This window comes from Danio aesculapii, chromosome 10 (genome assembly GCF_903798145.1).
Source record: "Danio aesculapii chromosome 10, fDanAes4.1, whole genome shotgun sequence".
Taxonomy (NCBI): domain Eukaryota; kingdom Metazoa; phylum Chordata; class Actinopteri; order Cypriniformes; family Danionidae; genus Danio; species Danio aesculapii.
In genome coordinates, this window is record NC_079444.1 from 41,429,976 (window position 1) to 41,448,402 (window position 18,427).

Below are 18,427 nucleotides of genomic sequence, written 5' to 3' on the forward strand. Positions count from 1 at the left end.
TTTGTTGCACTTTTTAATTCACTAACAAAGTTGACAGTAACCGTTGACATTTCCCGCCATTTTGTGCATTAGCGTAAATTGCTAACCTGAAACAAGATACCATGTCTAAAAACACAATTTTATGCATTTTTATCATAAAAATATTTACATAAAAAAAGCAAAATGCTTAAATGTGATTGAGAACATTTGATTCTGTTGCTAATAGTTGTATAATTCATTGATACACTTTTTAAACCACTAACAGAGTTGTAAGTAACAGGTGACTTTTTCCACCATTTTGTGTGTTAGCGTAAGATGCTAACCTCAAACCAGATACCATATCTAAAACACAATTTTATGTATTTTTATAATAAAAATATTTACATAAAGTAATGAAAAATGCATAAATGTGATTGAGAATGTTTGATTTTGCTACTAAATTTAATGTTTGTTGCTCTTCTTAAACCACTAACAGAGTTAACAGTAACAGAGATAACATTTCCCGCTATTTTGTGCGTTAGAGTAAGATGCTAACCTCAACCCAGATACCATGTCTAAAACCGTTTTACCCATTTTGATCATAAAATATTTACATAAAATAATGTGAAATGCTTAAATATGATTAATAAAATTGATTAAATTGATACACTTTTTAAACCACTAACAAGAGTTGACAGTAACAGAGTTGACATTTCCTGCCATTTGAGAGTTAGCTCATGCTAACCTCAAATTAGATACCATGTCTAAAAAAACAGCTTTACAGATTTTATCCTAAAAATATTTACATAAAGTAATTCAAAATGCTTAAATGTGATTGAGAAAATTTGATTTTGTTACTAATTGTTGTATAATTTAATGTTTGTTGCACTTTTTAAACCACTAACAAAGTTGAGTTGACATTTCCCGCCATTCTGTGCGTTAGCGCATGCTAACCTCAAACCAGATACCATATCTAAAACACAATTTTATGTATTTTTATAATAAAAATATTTACATAAAGTAATGAAAAATGCATAAATGTGATTGAGAATGTTTGATTTTGCTATTAAATTTAATGTTTGTTGCTCTTCTTAAACCACTAACAGAGTTAACAGTAACAGAGATAACATTTCCTGCTATTTTGTGCGTTAGAGTAAGATGCTAACCTCAACCCAGATACCATGTCTAAAACCGTTTTACCCATTTTTATCATAAAATATTTACATAAAATAATGTGAAATGCTTAAATATGATTAATAAAATTTGATTCTGTTACTCATTATATTGATACACTTTTTAAACCACTAACAAGAGTTGACAGTAACAGAGTTGACATTTCCTGCCATTTTGTGCGTTAGCGCATGCTAACCTCAAATTAGATACCATGTCTAAAAAACAGCTTTACAGATTTTTATCCTAAAAATATTCACATAAAATAAACCAAAATGTTTAAATGTGATTGGGAACATTTGATTCTATTACTAATTGTATTGATACACTTTTTTAACCATTAACGGAGTTGACAGTAACAGTTGACATCTCCACCATTTTGTGCGTTAGCGCAAGATGCTGACCTCAAACCAGATACCGGTAACCAGATTACAGGTGGTAAGTTGTGTGTAACTTATCTTTATTTATTTATGATTTGGTTATGGGTAAAACAAAGACCATGCGGGTCAGGTAGTTGAAATGGTAGGCTACAAATAATTAATTTGTTATTAATTAATTAATAATTCAAAATAATTAATTCACCACCGCCTACGATGACTATGCCATCATCCATCGCGATGCTTCACGTTAGACATCGTACGATGCCAAATTGGTCGACATCACCTGTCTGGCCTGCATTGTTTTTGTTTTAGCTGTCTTGCTCTTATTTTAGCAGTCAGCATCAAGTGTCATATATCATTTTAAACGGGTGAAGCTGACGTTTCATGCATGCCTGATTGTTCAAATTTCCCAAAAGCATGTCGATTGGTGGTTCGCAAGACATCAGTCTGTTTATTGGTTGAGTAGAGAACAGATTGAACCAATTTAGGCACGGAGGAAAGACAATATATCAACTACTATGTCCAATTTGTCCAGAGACACAAATCACATTGATTCCTTTTAATAAATTAGAGTTGTCAAAATGCGATGATGAAACGAAGGTTGAGTTCACTTTATTGTCCTTTTTAGGAAATTTCTCTTGAACTCAAACAGCTCATTTGTCTTAGACTCAGTATTCATTCATTAATTTACTTTTCAGTTTAATCCCCTTACTAATCAGGAGTCGCCACAGCAGAATGAACCGCCAACTTATCCAGCACATGTTTTTTACATGCGTTTAAACTCGTTTTTCCTACTTTTTATTTCTTAGATGGACAATATGTTGAATTAAACAATAATATACCCAAAATAAAGTTAAGAAACACCCATATCTTTGAAACGTCTCTCAAAACAAAACAAAAAAAAGTCTTAGCTGTTGGATGATGGTCTTTTCCTTAAGTTAAGCATCAAAAAACAAAACAAAAAAAAAACTGGTCACTGATTCGGAGTAAAAAAAACATTGAGCGCGTTGAAATATGTTGATCTACTTTTGCGTTGATTTAATGACTTGCAGATAATTGAGGAATGAAACTTCATAATGATGGTATCCAAAACGTCAAATCTTATTCAGACAGCATACCAATACATTTTCCAAACATTCAGTTACCTGGACAATAAGGAAATCCTTAGGCTGAGCTTAAAACGAACGCAAGGTTTCCCAACTGGGACTTCACAATACAAACAGTTTGAAGTAGCTCCAAGAAACCATGCGTTCCCCTCTACCACAACTGAATCTCTTCTTCATTCACCCACTCACCTATTATAAATTCCAGGTGTCTGACCAGCGCCCTCTAGTGCCCTGTAGTTCCATTAGAACAGCATTTTTATTTAGATTATTCCATGGATAACAAAAAAAACAAGTGACAGACATTTCATTCTGTTACAATATATATATGCATGTGTGTGCATGCGTGTGTGTAATAATATACTATAAAAAATGTTTAAATAAATTAAACAAAAACATAAGTAGCCATTTATTCACATTATGATGAATAATTATACCTGAAGCCATTTGTTTTGTGACCTTGCACTTAAAAAGTTGCATATATTAGAATTTTACAGTCAAGACTACATTTGTGAAAATGACCCATTGTTTTCAAAGTATTAATTATATATAATATATTCACTACACTTGAAATCTTAACTTTATGCATTTTCATGGTACATAAGTTAAATTAACTCATATTTTTAAGAGAGAGGACCAAAATGCTAAATTTTAAGTTATGTTCAGTCAACTTTACTTAATTAAGTAAAGACAACATTAGGGTTTACAGTGTATAATTATTCATCATAATGTGAATAAATGGATAATTATTTTTTGTTTAAAATTTACTTTAACATTTTTTCATAGTATATTATTAAACACACGCATATATCGTTACAGAATGAAATGTCTGTCACTTGTTTTTTTTTGTTATCCATAAAATAATTGAAATAAAATGCTGTTCTAATGGAACTAAAGGGCACTAGTACTAAGTTTGGTGAACTGAACAATTTAAGTATAGTCTACAAAACCGGCAAATTAAAAAAACTTAAATATGCAAGTTTTGGGAGACTCCATTACCCAATTAAATTGAGGCCACGAGTTTACTCAATTAATTTAGTTCAGTCAACTTATTAGGGTTTTCAGAGTATAATGGACACTGGTATTGATGACTTCTTGTAACGATAACCTTTACACAACAGAACTCTGTATCGCTTCCCAGATATCAATACTTCATACATTGTAAAATAAAACATGACTGCACCAATCACTTTCATGGCAACTTTAACAAGACGTGCAAGTTAAAAATATAGTCTTTTTTGGAACTTTGAGCAGGCATAGACAATAGCCTCTTTCACACATACAGACTTTTCCAGATAATTATCGTACATTTTTCTGGAAAGGGATCATGTGTGAACAGGCCCTTTTTAAAAATACCGGTAAATTCGTTCCAGCAATTTTCAGAAAAGAGAAGTTGTAACATTACCAGTAATTTGCCGGGATGCTGCTCTGTGTGAACGCAGAAAAGAAATTCCAGAATGAGAACGTTCACGATTCGAACGCGCTGACGTGAGACGTCTACTCCAGCCAATCAGAACATTCAAGGGCATTCACATTCGCCGTTTATGAAAATAAAAGCCTTTGAATAATATTCCAGACACATTTAGCTGCTAGTTCTTAGTCAGATAACGTTTCTATGCTCATTATTAATGCCAACTGTGGAAAAAATTAATAAATCGGATATTTACCAGTATCACTGTGTGAAAGGGGCTAATGTAGGCTTCCCAAGTCAGTGTACAGTCAATGACCACCCCAAGATACTTAAAGGGCACCTAGGTTACCCCTTTTTCAGATCTGTCTGTGAAGTTTCAGCTTAAAATCAGATTTTTTATTATACATTTTATTAAATTCTATTTTATACTATTTTTCACTGGGTGGCTGTTTTGGTGTACTGCGCCTTTAAGGCTAGTCCTCCCCTCCCACCATTTCTCCTTTCTGCATGCTTAATCTCCTCCCTCAGCTGCATCAGACAACAGACAGACATAAAGGAGGAAGATCTCATGTAGCAGTTGTGAGAAATACACGGACATGACACGCACACAGAGACAGACAGAGCGCGTTTAGCTTTGCACTCTTTTTACATGCAAGTGTGACAGGATACAGGTTAATCTCCACTGCTGTATGGATATCTGTTATGTTAATGTACAAAATAAACCTGATTTAATGTCCACAAACCGGGATTGAAGCGTCTTCTTTTATAACTGTTCTGACACGCGGCTGTGCTGATGAAGTAAACCTGAAGTGAATCGCTGTACTTCATTACACACATGCTCTGTTTTAAAACATGTTAAACTTGTGAAACTCACTCTTGATCACGTTTAATGATGATTGATGATCCTAGCGAACTGAACACACCTTTTATTCCCGGTTGCTTTGCGCACGTCTGGTCTTGTTGATATGATTATACATGTGACTACCGGACATGTTAATATGCGCTGCTGTCAATCAATATTGGTGGCCGGGGGACCGCACTCCTACATCAAGTTGCGGTCGGTCAGAAAAAAACGCTCCACTTGGTCCACTGTTTTTATGTTGTTAAATTGAAAAAAAAGGACTGGGTGTGTTTAGATCACCCCAATATGACGGTCTATACACCATACATGCACATATGTCTGTCCAAACAGCTTGAAAAGTAGATTTTTCACCATAGGTGCCCTTTAAAGGTATCCACTTGTCTGATCACATTACAGTGGATGACTGTAATAACCTACACTGTAAAAATAAAAATAACGGCTGTTAAATAACAGAAGTTTCCTTAAATTAAACCTTCTGGTAAATTTCTGTAATTTACCGTCTGTTATTTTACAGTAAATGTCTCATTTAATGGCCATTATTTTACATTTTCTTTCTGGCACCCCTGTTTTTTTTTTTGTTTTTTTTTACAGTGTAGTCTTTTCGGGTGCACTATAATTTCCAAATGGACCATTTTAGGTCCAAATGGGTCATGTTAAAAAGCTGGAAAGCTGAGCATCTCTTCGTTATGACGGTCTTTGAATGGTACAGCTGATCAAAACGTAGTACACATTTAATAATAGTACTTATTTTTAGTCGCAGAAGGAAGTCTAAGTCTTTTATAGTGAAAGTAATAATAATAATAATAATAATAATAATAATACATTTTATTTATAACGCACTTTTTTAAGACCCAAAGTGCTTACAAGAAAGTAAAAAACAACAAAGCACAGTAAATTATTAAAAAATACAGTACAAAAACATAGTAAGAACAAAAGAGATATCACAAGTTAAAAACAGTCCTAAAAAGATGAGTTTTACGTAGCATCTTAAAACAGTCCAATGAACCAGCATTCCTAATGTTAGTGGGAAGAGCATTCCACAGTTTGGGTGCACGGAAAGAGAATGTTCTACCTCCCATGGTGCTGAGTTTGCAATGAGGCTGAAACTGCGTAGAACCCGAGGCAGAGCGTAGACAGTGAGAGGCAGAGGAAATAGATATCAAGTCACAAACGTTACCCGGAGCAGAACCATGAACCGGTTTATATGTTAAAATCAACGTCTTAAAATCAATACGAGGCTTGACGGGCAGCCAGTGGAGCTGTAGGAGTACAGGAGTAATGTGAGACCGAGATGATTTACGTGTCAACACATGTGCAGCAGAATTGTATTGTAAAATCTTGAGAGAGTTAGCTGGTAACCCTCCGAAGAGCGAATTGAAAAAATCCAAGCGAGAGGTGATAAGAGCATGGACGAGTCTTTCAGCGTCAGGACTCGAGAGGAAAGGATGTGTGCAGGCTATATTTCGAAGATGATAAAAGGCCGTTTTAGTTAAATGTTTAAAATGAGGCTTCAGACTAAGCTGAGAGTCAAGGAGAACACCAAGATGGCTCACCTGCGGAGATGGTGATAAGACAGACCCATCAACTGTCAACGCAAATAATTAACAGAAAGTAGTTTACCTTCAGCTGTTTCTCGATGCTCTTGGCAGATTATTACGTTTTTGTCAGTTCATGTTCACTGTGAAGTGCTTTGAAATGTGCAGTTTTAATTGGATGTTTGACATTCTCAAGTAAAACACGGAAAAGGGGCGTGGCATATATTAGCTCCTCCCCTTAAAACAGCCAATAGCGTTTGGTGTTTAATCAGAGCTCTGCCAGTTAGAGTGGTTGAGCTCAAGCGCATCAAATGAAAAGCCAATTAGAAGAAGGGGGTGGGGCATGTCAAGCATTGACAGAGCATTTGATTGGTTAGGAGATTTGATGAGAATCTGAAGTATGAGGAGATGTGAAAAAATCGTTGATCCATTTAGGCGAAAGCGGCAAACTACAAGCTTTACATTTTTATATTAGGTTAATATCTTCTAAATGTGAATTTTGTCATTGTTTGGAAGCATAATAGCTTATAGAGATCCTTAAAACTACCATACTGATACTATCATCTTAAAAAAAACGTCCTGTGCAGCCTACAGTGGTTACAGCTGAAATATCAAAGGACGAATTTGAGATTTTCATTATAAAAGCCACTGGATAACATTACTTGTTATCCAGCTAGCAAGTGATCTTATCTTTAATCTCAGCTTTCAAATTTAATGCCAAACACCCCAATCCTTGTCGTCTTGATAGTATTGTTTGACTTCATAAATGCACACACTGTGACAATCTGATAACATGCTGTCAGTGAATATGAGTGATGAATCAGCATGCTATTGACTCGAGGAGGTGTTGCATCACGTTACACTGATATACTCGTACAGGAATTTGTGTGTGTTTTGGGATGTTACATTTCTTCCTTCAGTGCCTTTAGAAAGATCTCGTATTTCCTATTATGAGTTCAGGACGTCCTGTGAAATCAGACATTCGAGGTCATCCTTTGTGGTGTGTATTCCCTCATCGTCCTTATAAGTCAAACGCAGCGTGCAGAAACACAGATAGCTTGACGCTCATAGCGAAACACTGATCTAGTGGTTGTGTCTGATTGTGCACGTGTGTGTGTGTGTGTGTGAAGGCTGGAAATCCTCAAGGTTCATTGAGCTCTCGGGTATCTCTCCTCCTCTGGCTCAGACTTGTCTCAACGCTCTAATTTTTCATTTTGACACAAACGCAAGAAGGATCAGTGATAGATTTGCAGGATACTGCATATGTGTCACAATCTCCTTCAAAGCTCCTTGCATTTAATGATTAAAAAACCCTTGAGAAACACACATTCACACACATTACATTAACTCTGGTTAAACTTTAAAGCTGCTTTAGGTTATGGTTAACTTGAGTGTGCTTTTGTTCAACACAAGCTTTGAATTATTTAAACTCTGCAGTACATCGAAACAAAATTAAGACCCTATCATACACCCGGCGCAGTAAGGTGCAAGATGTGTTTGGCGCGATTTATTGCTCTTTTCAGACCAGCCCAACCCTTATTTTCACATTTTGCACCATGTTGTTTAAATAGCATATCCATTCGCACCACTTTGTGGACTCATGGGTGTGCTGGTTTGAAAAGGAGGTGTGTTAAGGCGCATTGTTGGTGCGTTGCTATTTTGAAGAACTAAAATAGACTGTGCTATTGTCCAACTAAAACCTGGTCTAAATGCAGGTTCAAAGAGCTCATGCTGTGTTCACACCAGACATGGAACACGTGGATAAATTGCGCTATTCACGCGTAAATAGACGGCCAAGTTAGTTTATTCAATTCCCCTATAGTACATGTGTTTGGACTGTGGGTGAAACCTGAGTACCCAGAGGAAACCCACGTCAACATGGGGAGAACATGCAAACTCCACACAGAAATGTCAACTGGCCCAGCCGGGACTCAATCCAGTGACCTTCTTGCTGTGAGGTGACCGATTCAGTATTAGTATTATTATTATACCACTTTTCCTTCCAGAACTGTCTTGAGCATCTGTCTGCACTCCCAAAGAGCATCTCACGCCTCCAATAGCCACTGCATTGCGTTCATTGGGTCTTGTCCTCTGTGGCACAATTAATTTATTATAATAGAAAAAAGACACTCAGTGGTTTCTCCTGGTTGTGTGTCAGTTTATGGGGAAATGACTATTTTGTTCTCTTTGACTCTTTGGATGGAAACGCTGCTTTATTCAACATATTATGTGATATTCCAGTTTTCATTTCTAAAGATTCACTTCCAGCATCTTTGAATGGAAAAACAGCTAGTGTTGTCATCTGTGGAGCTGTTTATAGCTCAAATGAACTAATTTCATAATGAGATTTCATAATTGATTAACTTCACTTGGTCACTGACCTGAATCATTAACACTGAGCTGAACTAAGCTGAATAATCACAGTGTTGTCTTGTTCGAGCTACTTAACAGCAAATTGTTCTTTCTGATCATCGGTTGGCATCGTCGCTTGTTATTTTCACATCTATTACTTTGAAGCTGCTTCAAAACAATCTGTATCATATTAGGAACTATAATACATGATATATAAATGAGAATTTATAAGGATAGTTCACCCAAAAGGGAAAATTCTGCCATTTACTCACCCCTTCTTTGAGTTTCTTCTGTTGAACACATAAGAAGATATTTTGAAAAATGCTGGAAATTGGTAAACATTTTCATAGTATTTTAATATAGATATCAGTTCATGCATTTTTCAGAACAACTTAATAAATATACAAGGTTTGGAAACACTTGAGAGCGAGTAAATGGTGGAAAAACATAATTGTTGGGTCACTTTAAAGTTGCCATAAAAATCTGAATTTATTCTTCTTATTTTTATTTTTATATAGTAGTGCTTGTTATAAATTATGTGTCTGTGCACTGTTAATTATTTTGTAAAATGAATATGCCCTCATAAACTTTAATCAAATACCATAACCTTTCCTCCCCCTTGACATGACTTTTCTTCACTGCTGGTCACTTTGAATTCCTTTAAGGCGGGACTATCAATAATTTGGGGTGGGGCTATTTGTAATTTAGGGCATGGCTATTAGTGCTTTAGGGCGTGGCTATTCGTAATTTAGGGTGGGACTATCAGTCATTTAGGGCAGAGCTATTAGTAATTTAGGGTAGCTACAAGTCGTTTAGGACAAGACTATAAGTAATTTAGGACAGGGCTATCAGTAATTTAGGGCGGAGCTATTGGTAATATAGGGTAGGACTCTCAGTCCTTTAGGGCGCAGCTATCAGTAATTTAGGGCAAAACTATTAGTCATTTATTGCGGAACTATTAGTCATTTAGGGCGGGACTATAAGTAATTTATGGCGGGACTGTCAGTAATTTATTGTGGCACCCTCAGTCCTTTAGGGCGGGGCTATCAGTAATTTGGGGCAAGACTATCAGCTATTTATGGTGAAACTAACAGTCATTTGGGGTTGGACATGAGTAAATTAAAGGACATTCAGTCCTTTAGGGAGGGGCTATTAGTCATTTATGGCGGGATTATAAGTCATTTAGGATGGGGCTATCAGTCATTTAGGGTGGCGCTATTGGTAATTTCGGGTGGATAAAAGTAATTTAGGGTGGGACTCAGTCATTTAGGGTGGGGCTATCAGTAATTTACGGTGGGGCTACCAGCAATATAGGGAGGGGCTATTAGTCATTTAGGGTGGGATTATAAGTAATTTAGGACGGGGCTATCAGTCATTTAGGGTGGCACTATTAGTAATTTCGGGGTGGATAAATGTAATTTAGGGTGGGACTCTCAGTCATTTAGGGTGGGGCTATCAGTAATTTATGGTGGGGCTATCAGCAATTTAGGGGGAGCTATCAGTCAATTAGGGTGGTGCTAATAGTAATTTAGGGCGGATAAAAGTCATTTAAGGTGGGACTCTCAGCCTTTAGGGCGGAGCTATCAGTAATTTAGGGTGGGGCTATTAGTAATTAAGTGCAGCTATAAGTAATTTAGGGTTGAGCTATCAGTCATTTATGGCTGAACTATCAGTAATTTTGGGATGGGGCTATTGGTAATTTAGGGCGGGCTACAAGTCATTTAGGGTGGGGCTATAAGTCCTTTAGGGCAGGTCTATCAGCTCTTTAGGGCAAAGCTATCAGTGGGTGTCACATTTCTGTTCTGAATTTGTCCATTCATCAGTCTTCCTTTGTTTGAAACACTCGTCTTTCAACAATGCAATCGGTTCCCAAAGAATGACATCAAGCACCGGCCTCCATTTCTTCTAATTTCAGGACCATTCCAAGAGGATGTACATCATGATAGTGGAAAAAAGGACAATCTTAACTTCTGTTTCATGACGACTTATCACTTAATATTCTCTGTCTCAAGATGATTTTCTGATGATTTTCTGACAGGGCTAGGCATGAGAAATTATTGAGAAATGTGATTATTTTCATGATAAATGTTCCAAAGCAACAGATCAAATCGAAAGTAAAAGCAAACATCAATTTTTCAATGCATATATTTCAATGTATATACTACGTTTCCCTTACGTTACACAAACTAAATGTGATGCTGAAGTTGTAAAATACGGTAAAACAAAAATCCACTCAAAATTTATAATTAGTAACAAAAAAGCGAGCAGCACTTTCAATTATAAGTGACATTTGAACATTGAAGGATTGATGCAACATTTTCTTGTTAAAAATAAATGTTTTACAGTGCATGTTTATGATGAGAAATGTGTTTTGTCGACAGGGATATACTGCGTCAGGGTGGCTCGGCGGTGGACGCAGCCATCGCAGCACTGCTGTGCACTGGACTGGTCAACCCGCAGAGCATGGGCTTGGGCGGAGGCTCCATCTTTACCATTATGGACAACACAGGTACAGTATTATACGGAACATACAATCTCCTAAATTTCAATATTAATTGCTTTAGTCATGTGTTGTAATCACTGCTTTTTCATAAGTAATATACTGATACACATGCTATTCCTTCCCTAGCTGTTTACATCCACAGATACATTTGTGTGTGTGTGTGTGTGTGTGTGTGTGTGTGTGTGTGTGTGTATCTAAAAGTTGATGTGAAAAGGAACATTAAAAGAACACGCAACATTTTTTGTCTCCTAGAGGTAAACAGTTGACTTCTTTGAGTTGTTTTCTTGTTCTGGGGGGGTCAATGTTAGCTTTGCTTAGCATAATGAATTGAATGGCAGGGTCAATAGTAGCTTAGCATAATGAATTGAATGGCGGAGTCAATCTTAGCATAGCTTAGCATGATGGATTGAACCGGTTTCAAGGTGGCAACTGAAAACAGCAGATTCTCACGTGCTGTGTAATATCTCTCCGCCTGGTGCAGCAGCAGAGTTTCTTGACTATTACGCCCGAGTTAGAGTATAGTTCCTAGCAATATTGACCTAGAATATATTAACTATTAACTAACATTTTCAGTTTGTTTTTTCACGATCTTACAACAGAAGACTCAAGCTTTAACCCTTTCACGTGTACGATCACACCAGTGTGATCAGCCTGGGCTGGTCCCTGAAGCGTACAATCACACCGGTGTGATTTAAACAACATACAAATACCATTTATTTTAGGTATCAGACATTCAAATACACATAACTACAAGCAAAACATACCATTCAGGTTTGTAAAATGCAGATTAACATCTATGGGGATGGCAATAATAATTATTTTTCAATATAACTGGACGATGTGCTTTATTCTTATATGCAAGATACACAATGTTAATGTTTCTAGAATATTTTCTCTATTCGTCTCCCAGATAAACAAATACTCGCTTTCATGTATTTAAAAAAAAAATTATAAATAAACATGACGTAAATCCAGCAGCTCGGATCTCTCCTGCGGTTGTTGCTAGAAGGGATACAGCTGCGATCGGAAGTTAACGAGAAGTATCCTTAGCTGTATCCCATCTAGACTTCACCACACTACAGGAGAGGGTGAAGTCTAGATGGGATACAGCTGAGGATACTCACGCCAATATAGCATCATTTCTGTGACACTGTACTACAAATATTATTTTTACATTACCGTGAGGGTTGGTTTAGGGTTTAAGTAGGGGTAGACGCTTATAAAATACAACTAATGTGTAATTTAACAAATAATAAATACTTCTTGTTAACTTCCGATCCCTTCTAGCAACAACACCGGCGCCCATTACCCGTCATATATCAAATAATTGACCATTACTAAGATGTTTAAAAGACAGATCTCAACCCCATAGAAAATCTTTGGAGGGAGTTGATAGTCCATGTGGCCCAGCATCAGCCCCAAAATATCACTGCTCTAGTGATGATCTGCATGGAGGATTGGGCCAAAATACCAGAAACAGTTTGTGAAAACCTTGTGAAGACTTAAAGAAAACTATTGACCTCTGTCATTGCCAACATAGAGTATATAACGAAGTTCATTTATTCATTTTCTTTTCGGGTTGGTCCCTATATTATTCTGGGGTCGCCACCGCGGAATGAACCGCCAACTTATCCAGCATATGATTTACGCAGCGAATGCTCTTCCAGCTGCAACCCATCTCTAGGAAACACATACCTGTCAACCCTCCTGTTTTTACTGGGATTCTCCCGTATTTTACAGTTCTATCCCGCTATCATCCCGTAAAAGTATTTTCCTGTATTTCTCCTGTATTTTCATTCTTTCTCTGAAGAGTGGCAAATAATCATTAAAGAGCCGATCCTCCCTATACGCAACCCATACCGCTGAACCACCAGGGGCCGCCCCTTGCTTTTAAATGTGAGTCTAATCTGTGCTTTCGCTTTGTTCATGGCGGGATTCACTTTCCTTTTCAGTACAGGTGCCGTCTCCCCTTCTTATGCAATCCTCTGTACACGCGATTTGAAGCGGAGTGAAAGTCTTTTAGAGTTTTGGGTGTGTGTTTAAACAAATATAGACACATAATTAATGAGATTAATAATAATAATAATAATAATAATAATAATAATAATAATAATAATAATAATAATAATAATAATATCTAAAGATGTCGATCTTGGTGGGGTTTTTTTCAAACACAACTAATTTCATCCAAAATGAGCATAAAAAGTTAGGAAAGTAACTGAAAGCTTTCATTACAACATTAGATTTGTGCATTTTTAAAGTGACACCTCTGTTGTTTAAAGTAATGAAAAGAAAAAAATCTTAATAAATAAGAGATTCATTGGTTGCTCTTCAATCAGAATGTGTAAGTTATAACTTGTAACTCTTTATAAGTGAGATTGGTCTGGAGTAAGTCGAATTGTGGAGCCTATGCATTTCTCTGTAAATTATTTTTGTTTCATATTTAATTCTATTTATTTCCTTATGCTTTCTGAATGATGTTGTATTTTATTGTGTCTGACTATTTGTGTATTTTGAAATGGCCTTTGTAACCCCCCCTTATTTATTATTATTATTATTATTATTTATTTTATTTATTTTTTTATGTTTTTTTTGTTCTGTTTATGTTGTTGATTATTTCTTATGCTAAAAAGAATAAAAAGATTATTAAAAAAAAAAAAAAAAGAATGTGTAAGTAATACAGTGAAGAAACGGCTAATGAGATTTAATAGCTTGAATCTATTTTATTATAATAACTATTAAGTTTAATAAGCTGAACTGTTTGCTAATGTATTTGCTGCTAATGTATACTATTCAATTTTTCTTTTGTAATTAATAATAATAATAAAACATATTACTGACCATTTAACGGTTTATTTACAATGAAACAGCTCCAAATTAACATATTTAGTAATTGGGGGGCATATCCCTTATTATGGTGGCACATCCCTTATTTTTTTATGGCATATCCCTTATTTTCACATTCAAATGTTGACAGGTATGGAAACTTTCATACACACTCATTCTCACAGATATATGGACAATTTAGTCTACCCAATTCACCTGTACCGCATGTCTTTGGACTTGTGGGGGAAACCGGTGCACCTGGAGGAAACCCACATGGACACGGGGAGAACATTCAAATTCCACACAGAAACGCCAACTGAGGCTCGAACCAACAACCTTTTTGCTGTGAGGCGAACATGCTACCCACTGCGCCACCGTGCAGCCTACATAACGAAGTATTAAGATTAATTTTTGTTATTGACCGAATACTTATTTTCCAACATATTTAGCGAATAAATTCTTTTAAAAAATCCCACAATGTGATTTTCTTTCTTATTTTGTCTCTCATAGTTGAGGTGTATCTATGATGAAAATTACAGCCCTCATCTTTTTAAGTGGGAATCATTCATTCATTTTCCTTCAGCTTAGTCCCTTATTTATCAGGGGTCGCCACAGGTAGAATGAACCACAAACTATTCCGGCATATGTTTTACGCAGCGGATGCTCTTCCAGCTGCAACCCAGTACTGGGAAACACCCATACACTCTTACATTCACACACTATGGCATATTTAGTTTATTCAATTCCCCTATAGCGCATGTGTTTGGACTGTGAGAAACCGGAGCACCCGGAGGAAACCCACGCCAACACGGGGAGAACATGCAAACTCCACACAGAAATGCCAGCTGGCCTGGCCAGGACTCAAACCAGTGACCTTCTTGCTGTGAGGCGACAATGCTAACCACTGAGCCACCGTGCCACCCCATATGCATTTGTAATTCCAATTTTTTGTCAAATATGTTGCCTACATGTCATATATTTTATGTGTACAATCCAAAGATGAATTTGTTTGCCATATATGTAAATTGCATATATTGCCTTATATCAGATTTCTATTTGGGAAGATGTCTTGAGTAAAGAACGTTGCACAAACTGAAAGCCATTCAACCTGTTTTGCAGAATACTGGTGTTAGGTTCTGCAAAAACCCCCATTGGAGTTTTATATTTATGTTTATTTTGGCTCTGTGATGGAAAGTTTATTTCCCATTACGCAAGCGAATGAGAGTACAATCCAGCATTCACGATCACGGCTCACTGAACTTCACCCGAAATTTCAATGAAGACTAAACTGACTTGTTTTATTTATTTTTTTCTTTCTCTCTCTTTTTTCAAGGCAAAGTGAAAATCATCAGCTCAAGAGAAACAGTCCCGAAAGGAGTGAGAGCGGATTTGCTGAAAGACTGTCCAAAAGTATTGGCTATTGTCACAGGTAAATCTCCACCACATGAAAGCAGGTAAAGTATTATTAGCCCATTTAGACAGGAAAGTGAAAGTGTTGACATTAAAACCTCTTAAAAATAAAGTTCACTTAATCATTGACAGAAAATAACTCATTTAGCTTTTCTAAAATAATCTACAGAACTTCTTTTTTATCTTAAACAACTTTTGTCAAATGGAGAGATGATGATGTTAAAGGTTCTACACTATCAAAATAAACGTAAATTATACGTCCAATTACATTATCAAAATAAACGTAAATTATACGTCCAATTACACTATCAAATAAACGTAAATTATACGTCCAATTACACTATCAAGATAAACGTAAATTATACGTCCAATTACACTATCAAGATAAACGTAAATTATACGTCCAATTACACCATCAAAATAAACGTAAATTATACGTCCAATTACACTATCAAGATAAACGTAAATTATACGTCCAATTACACCATCAAAATAAACGTAAATTATACGTCCAATTACACTATCAAGATAAACGTAAATTATACGTCCAATTACACCATCAAAATAAACGTAAATTATACGTCCAATTACACTATCAAGATAAACGTAAATTATACGTCCAATTACACTATCAAAATAAACGTAAATTATACGTCCAATTACACTATCAAATAAACGTAAATTATACGTCCAATTACACTATCAAATAAACGAAAATTATACGTCCAATTACACTCTCAAAATAAACGTAAATTATACGTCCAATTACACTCTCAAAATAAACGTAAATTATACGTCCAATTACACTCTCAAAATAAACGTAAATTATACGTCCAATTACACTCTCAAAATAAACGTAAATTATACGTCCAATTACACTATCAAAAGAAACGTAAATTATACGTCCAATTACACTATCAAAACAAACGTAAATTATACGTCCAATTACACTATCAAAACAAACGTAAATTATACGTCCAATTACACTATCAAGATAAACGTAAATTATACGTCCACTTACACTATCAAGATAAACGTAAATTATACGTCCAATTACACTATCAAGATAAACGTAAATTATACGTCCAATTACACAATCAAAATAAACGTAAATTATACGTCCAATTACACTATCAAAATAAACGTAAATTATACGTCCAATTACACTATCAAAATAAACGTAAATTATACGTCTAATTACACTATCAAAATAAACGTAAATTATACGTCCAATTACACTATCAAAATAAACGTAAATTTATACGTCCAATTACACTATCAAAATAAACGTAAATTATACATCCAATTACACTATCAAAACAAACGTAAATTATACGTCCAATTACACTATCAAAATAAAACGTAAATTATACGTCCAATTACACTATCAAAATAAACGTAAATTATACGTCCAATTACACTATCAAAATAAACGTAAATTATACGTCTAATTACACTATCAAAATAAACGTAAATTATACGTCCAATTACACTATCAAAATAAACGTAAATTTATACGTCCAATTACACTATCAAAATAAACGTAAATTATACATCCAATTACACTATCAAAACAAACGTAAATTATACGTCCAATTACACTATCAAAATAAAACGTAAATTATACGTCCAATTACACTATCAAAACAAACGTAAATTATACGTCCAATTACACTATCAAAACAAACGTAAATTATACGTCCAATTACACTATCAAAACAAACGTAAATTATACGTCCAATTACACTATCAAAACAAACGTAAATTATACGTCCAATTACACTATCAAAACAAATGTAAATTATACGTCCAATTACACTATCAAAACAAATGTAAATTATACGTCCAATTACACTATCAAAACAAACGTAAATTATACGTCCAATTACACTATCAAAACAAACGTAAATTATACGTCCAATTACACTATCAAAATAAACTTAAATTATACGTCCAATTACACTATCAAAATAAACGTAAATTATACGTCCAATTACACTATCAAAATAAACGTAAATTATACGTCCAGTTACACTATCAAAATAAACGTAAATTATACGTCCAATTACACTATCAAAACAAACGTAAATTATACGTCCAATTACACAATCAAAACAAACGTAAATTATACATCCAATTACACTATCAAAATAAACGTAAATTATACATCCAATTACACTATCAAAATAAACGTAAATTATACGTCCAATTACACTCTCAAAATAAACGTAAATTATACGTCCAATTACACTCTCAAAATAAACGTAAATTATACGTCCAATTACACTATCAAAATAAACTTAAATTATACGTCCAATTACACTATCAAAATAAACTTAAATTATACGTCCAATTACACTATCAAAATAAACGTAAATTATACGTCCAATTACACTATCAAAATAAACGTAAATTATACGTCCAGTTACACTATCAAAATAAACGTAAATTATACGTCCAATTACACTATCAAAACAAACGTAAATTATACGTCCAATTACACAATCAAAACAAACGTAAATTATACATCCAATTACACTATCAAAATAAACGTAAATTATACATCCAATTACACTATCAAAATAAACGAAAATTATACGTCCAATTACACTCTCAAAATAAACGAAAATTATACGTCCAATTACACTCTCAAAATAAACGTAAATTATACGTCCAATTACACTATCAAAATAAACGTAAATTATACGTCCAATTACACTATCAAAATAAACGTAAATTATACGTCCAATTACACTATCAAAACAAACGTAAATTATACGTCCAATTTTTTTTTTTTCCTGTTTATTTATGCTTTGGAGTTGCATTATGGGACAGTTGGGACTTTAATGTTTCTTCCAACAACTTTAAATCTTGAAAAGTTGGAAAAAGTGACTTTTATGAACATTTTTAATAGTTT

At 34.8% G+C, this 18,427-nt stretch overlaps 1 protein-coding gene across 1 annotated transcript in view; it reads left to right on the forward strand.

Moving 5' to 3' along the window:
* Window positions 1–18,427, forward strand: part of ggt5b (gamma-glutamyltransferase 5b) — a 60,047-nt gene that overhangs the window by 9,646 nt on the left and 31,974 nt on the right. Inside the window, exons 2-3 of the mRNA XM_056466896.1 lie at window positions 11,153–11,280; window positions 15,434–15,529. Coding sequence (XP_056322871.1) covers window positions 11,153–11,280; window positions 15,434–15,529 — 224 coding nt within the window. The remainder of the gene's footprint in view (window positions 1–11,152; window positions 11,281–15,433; window positions 15,530–18,427) is intronic.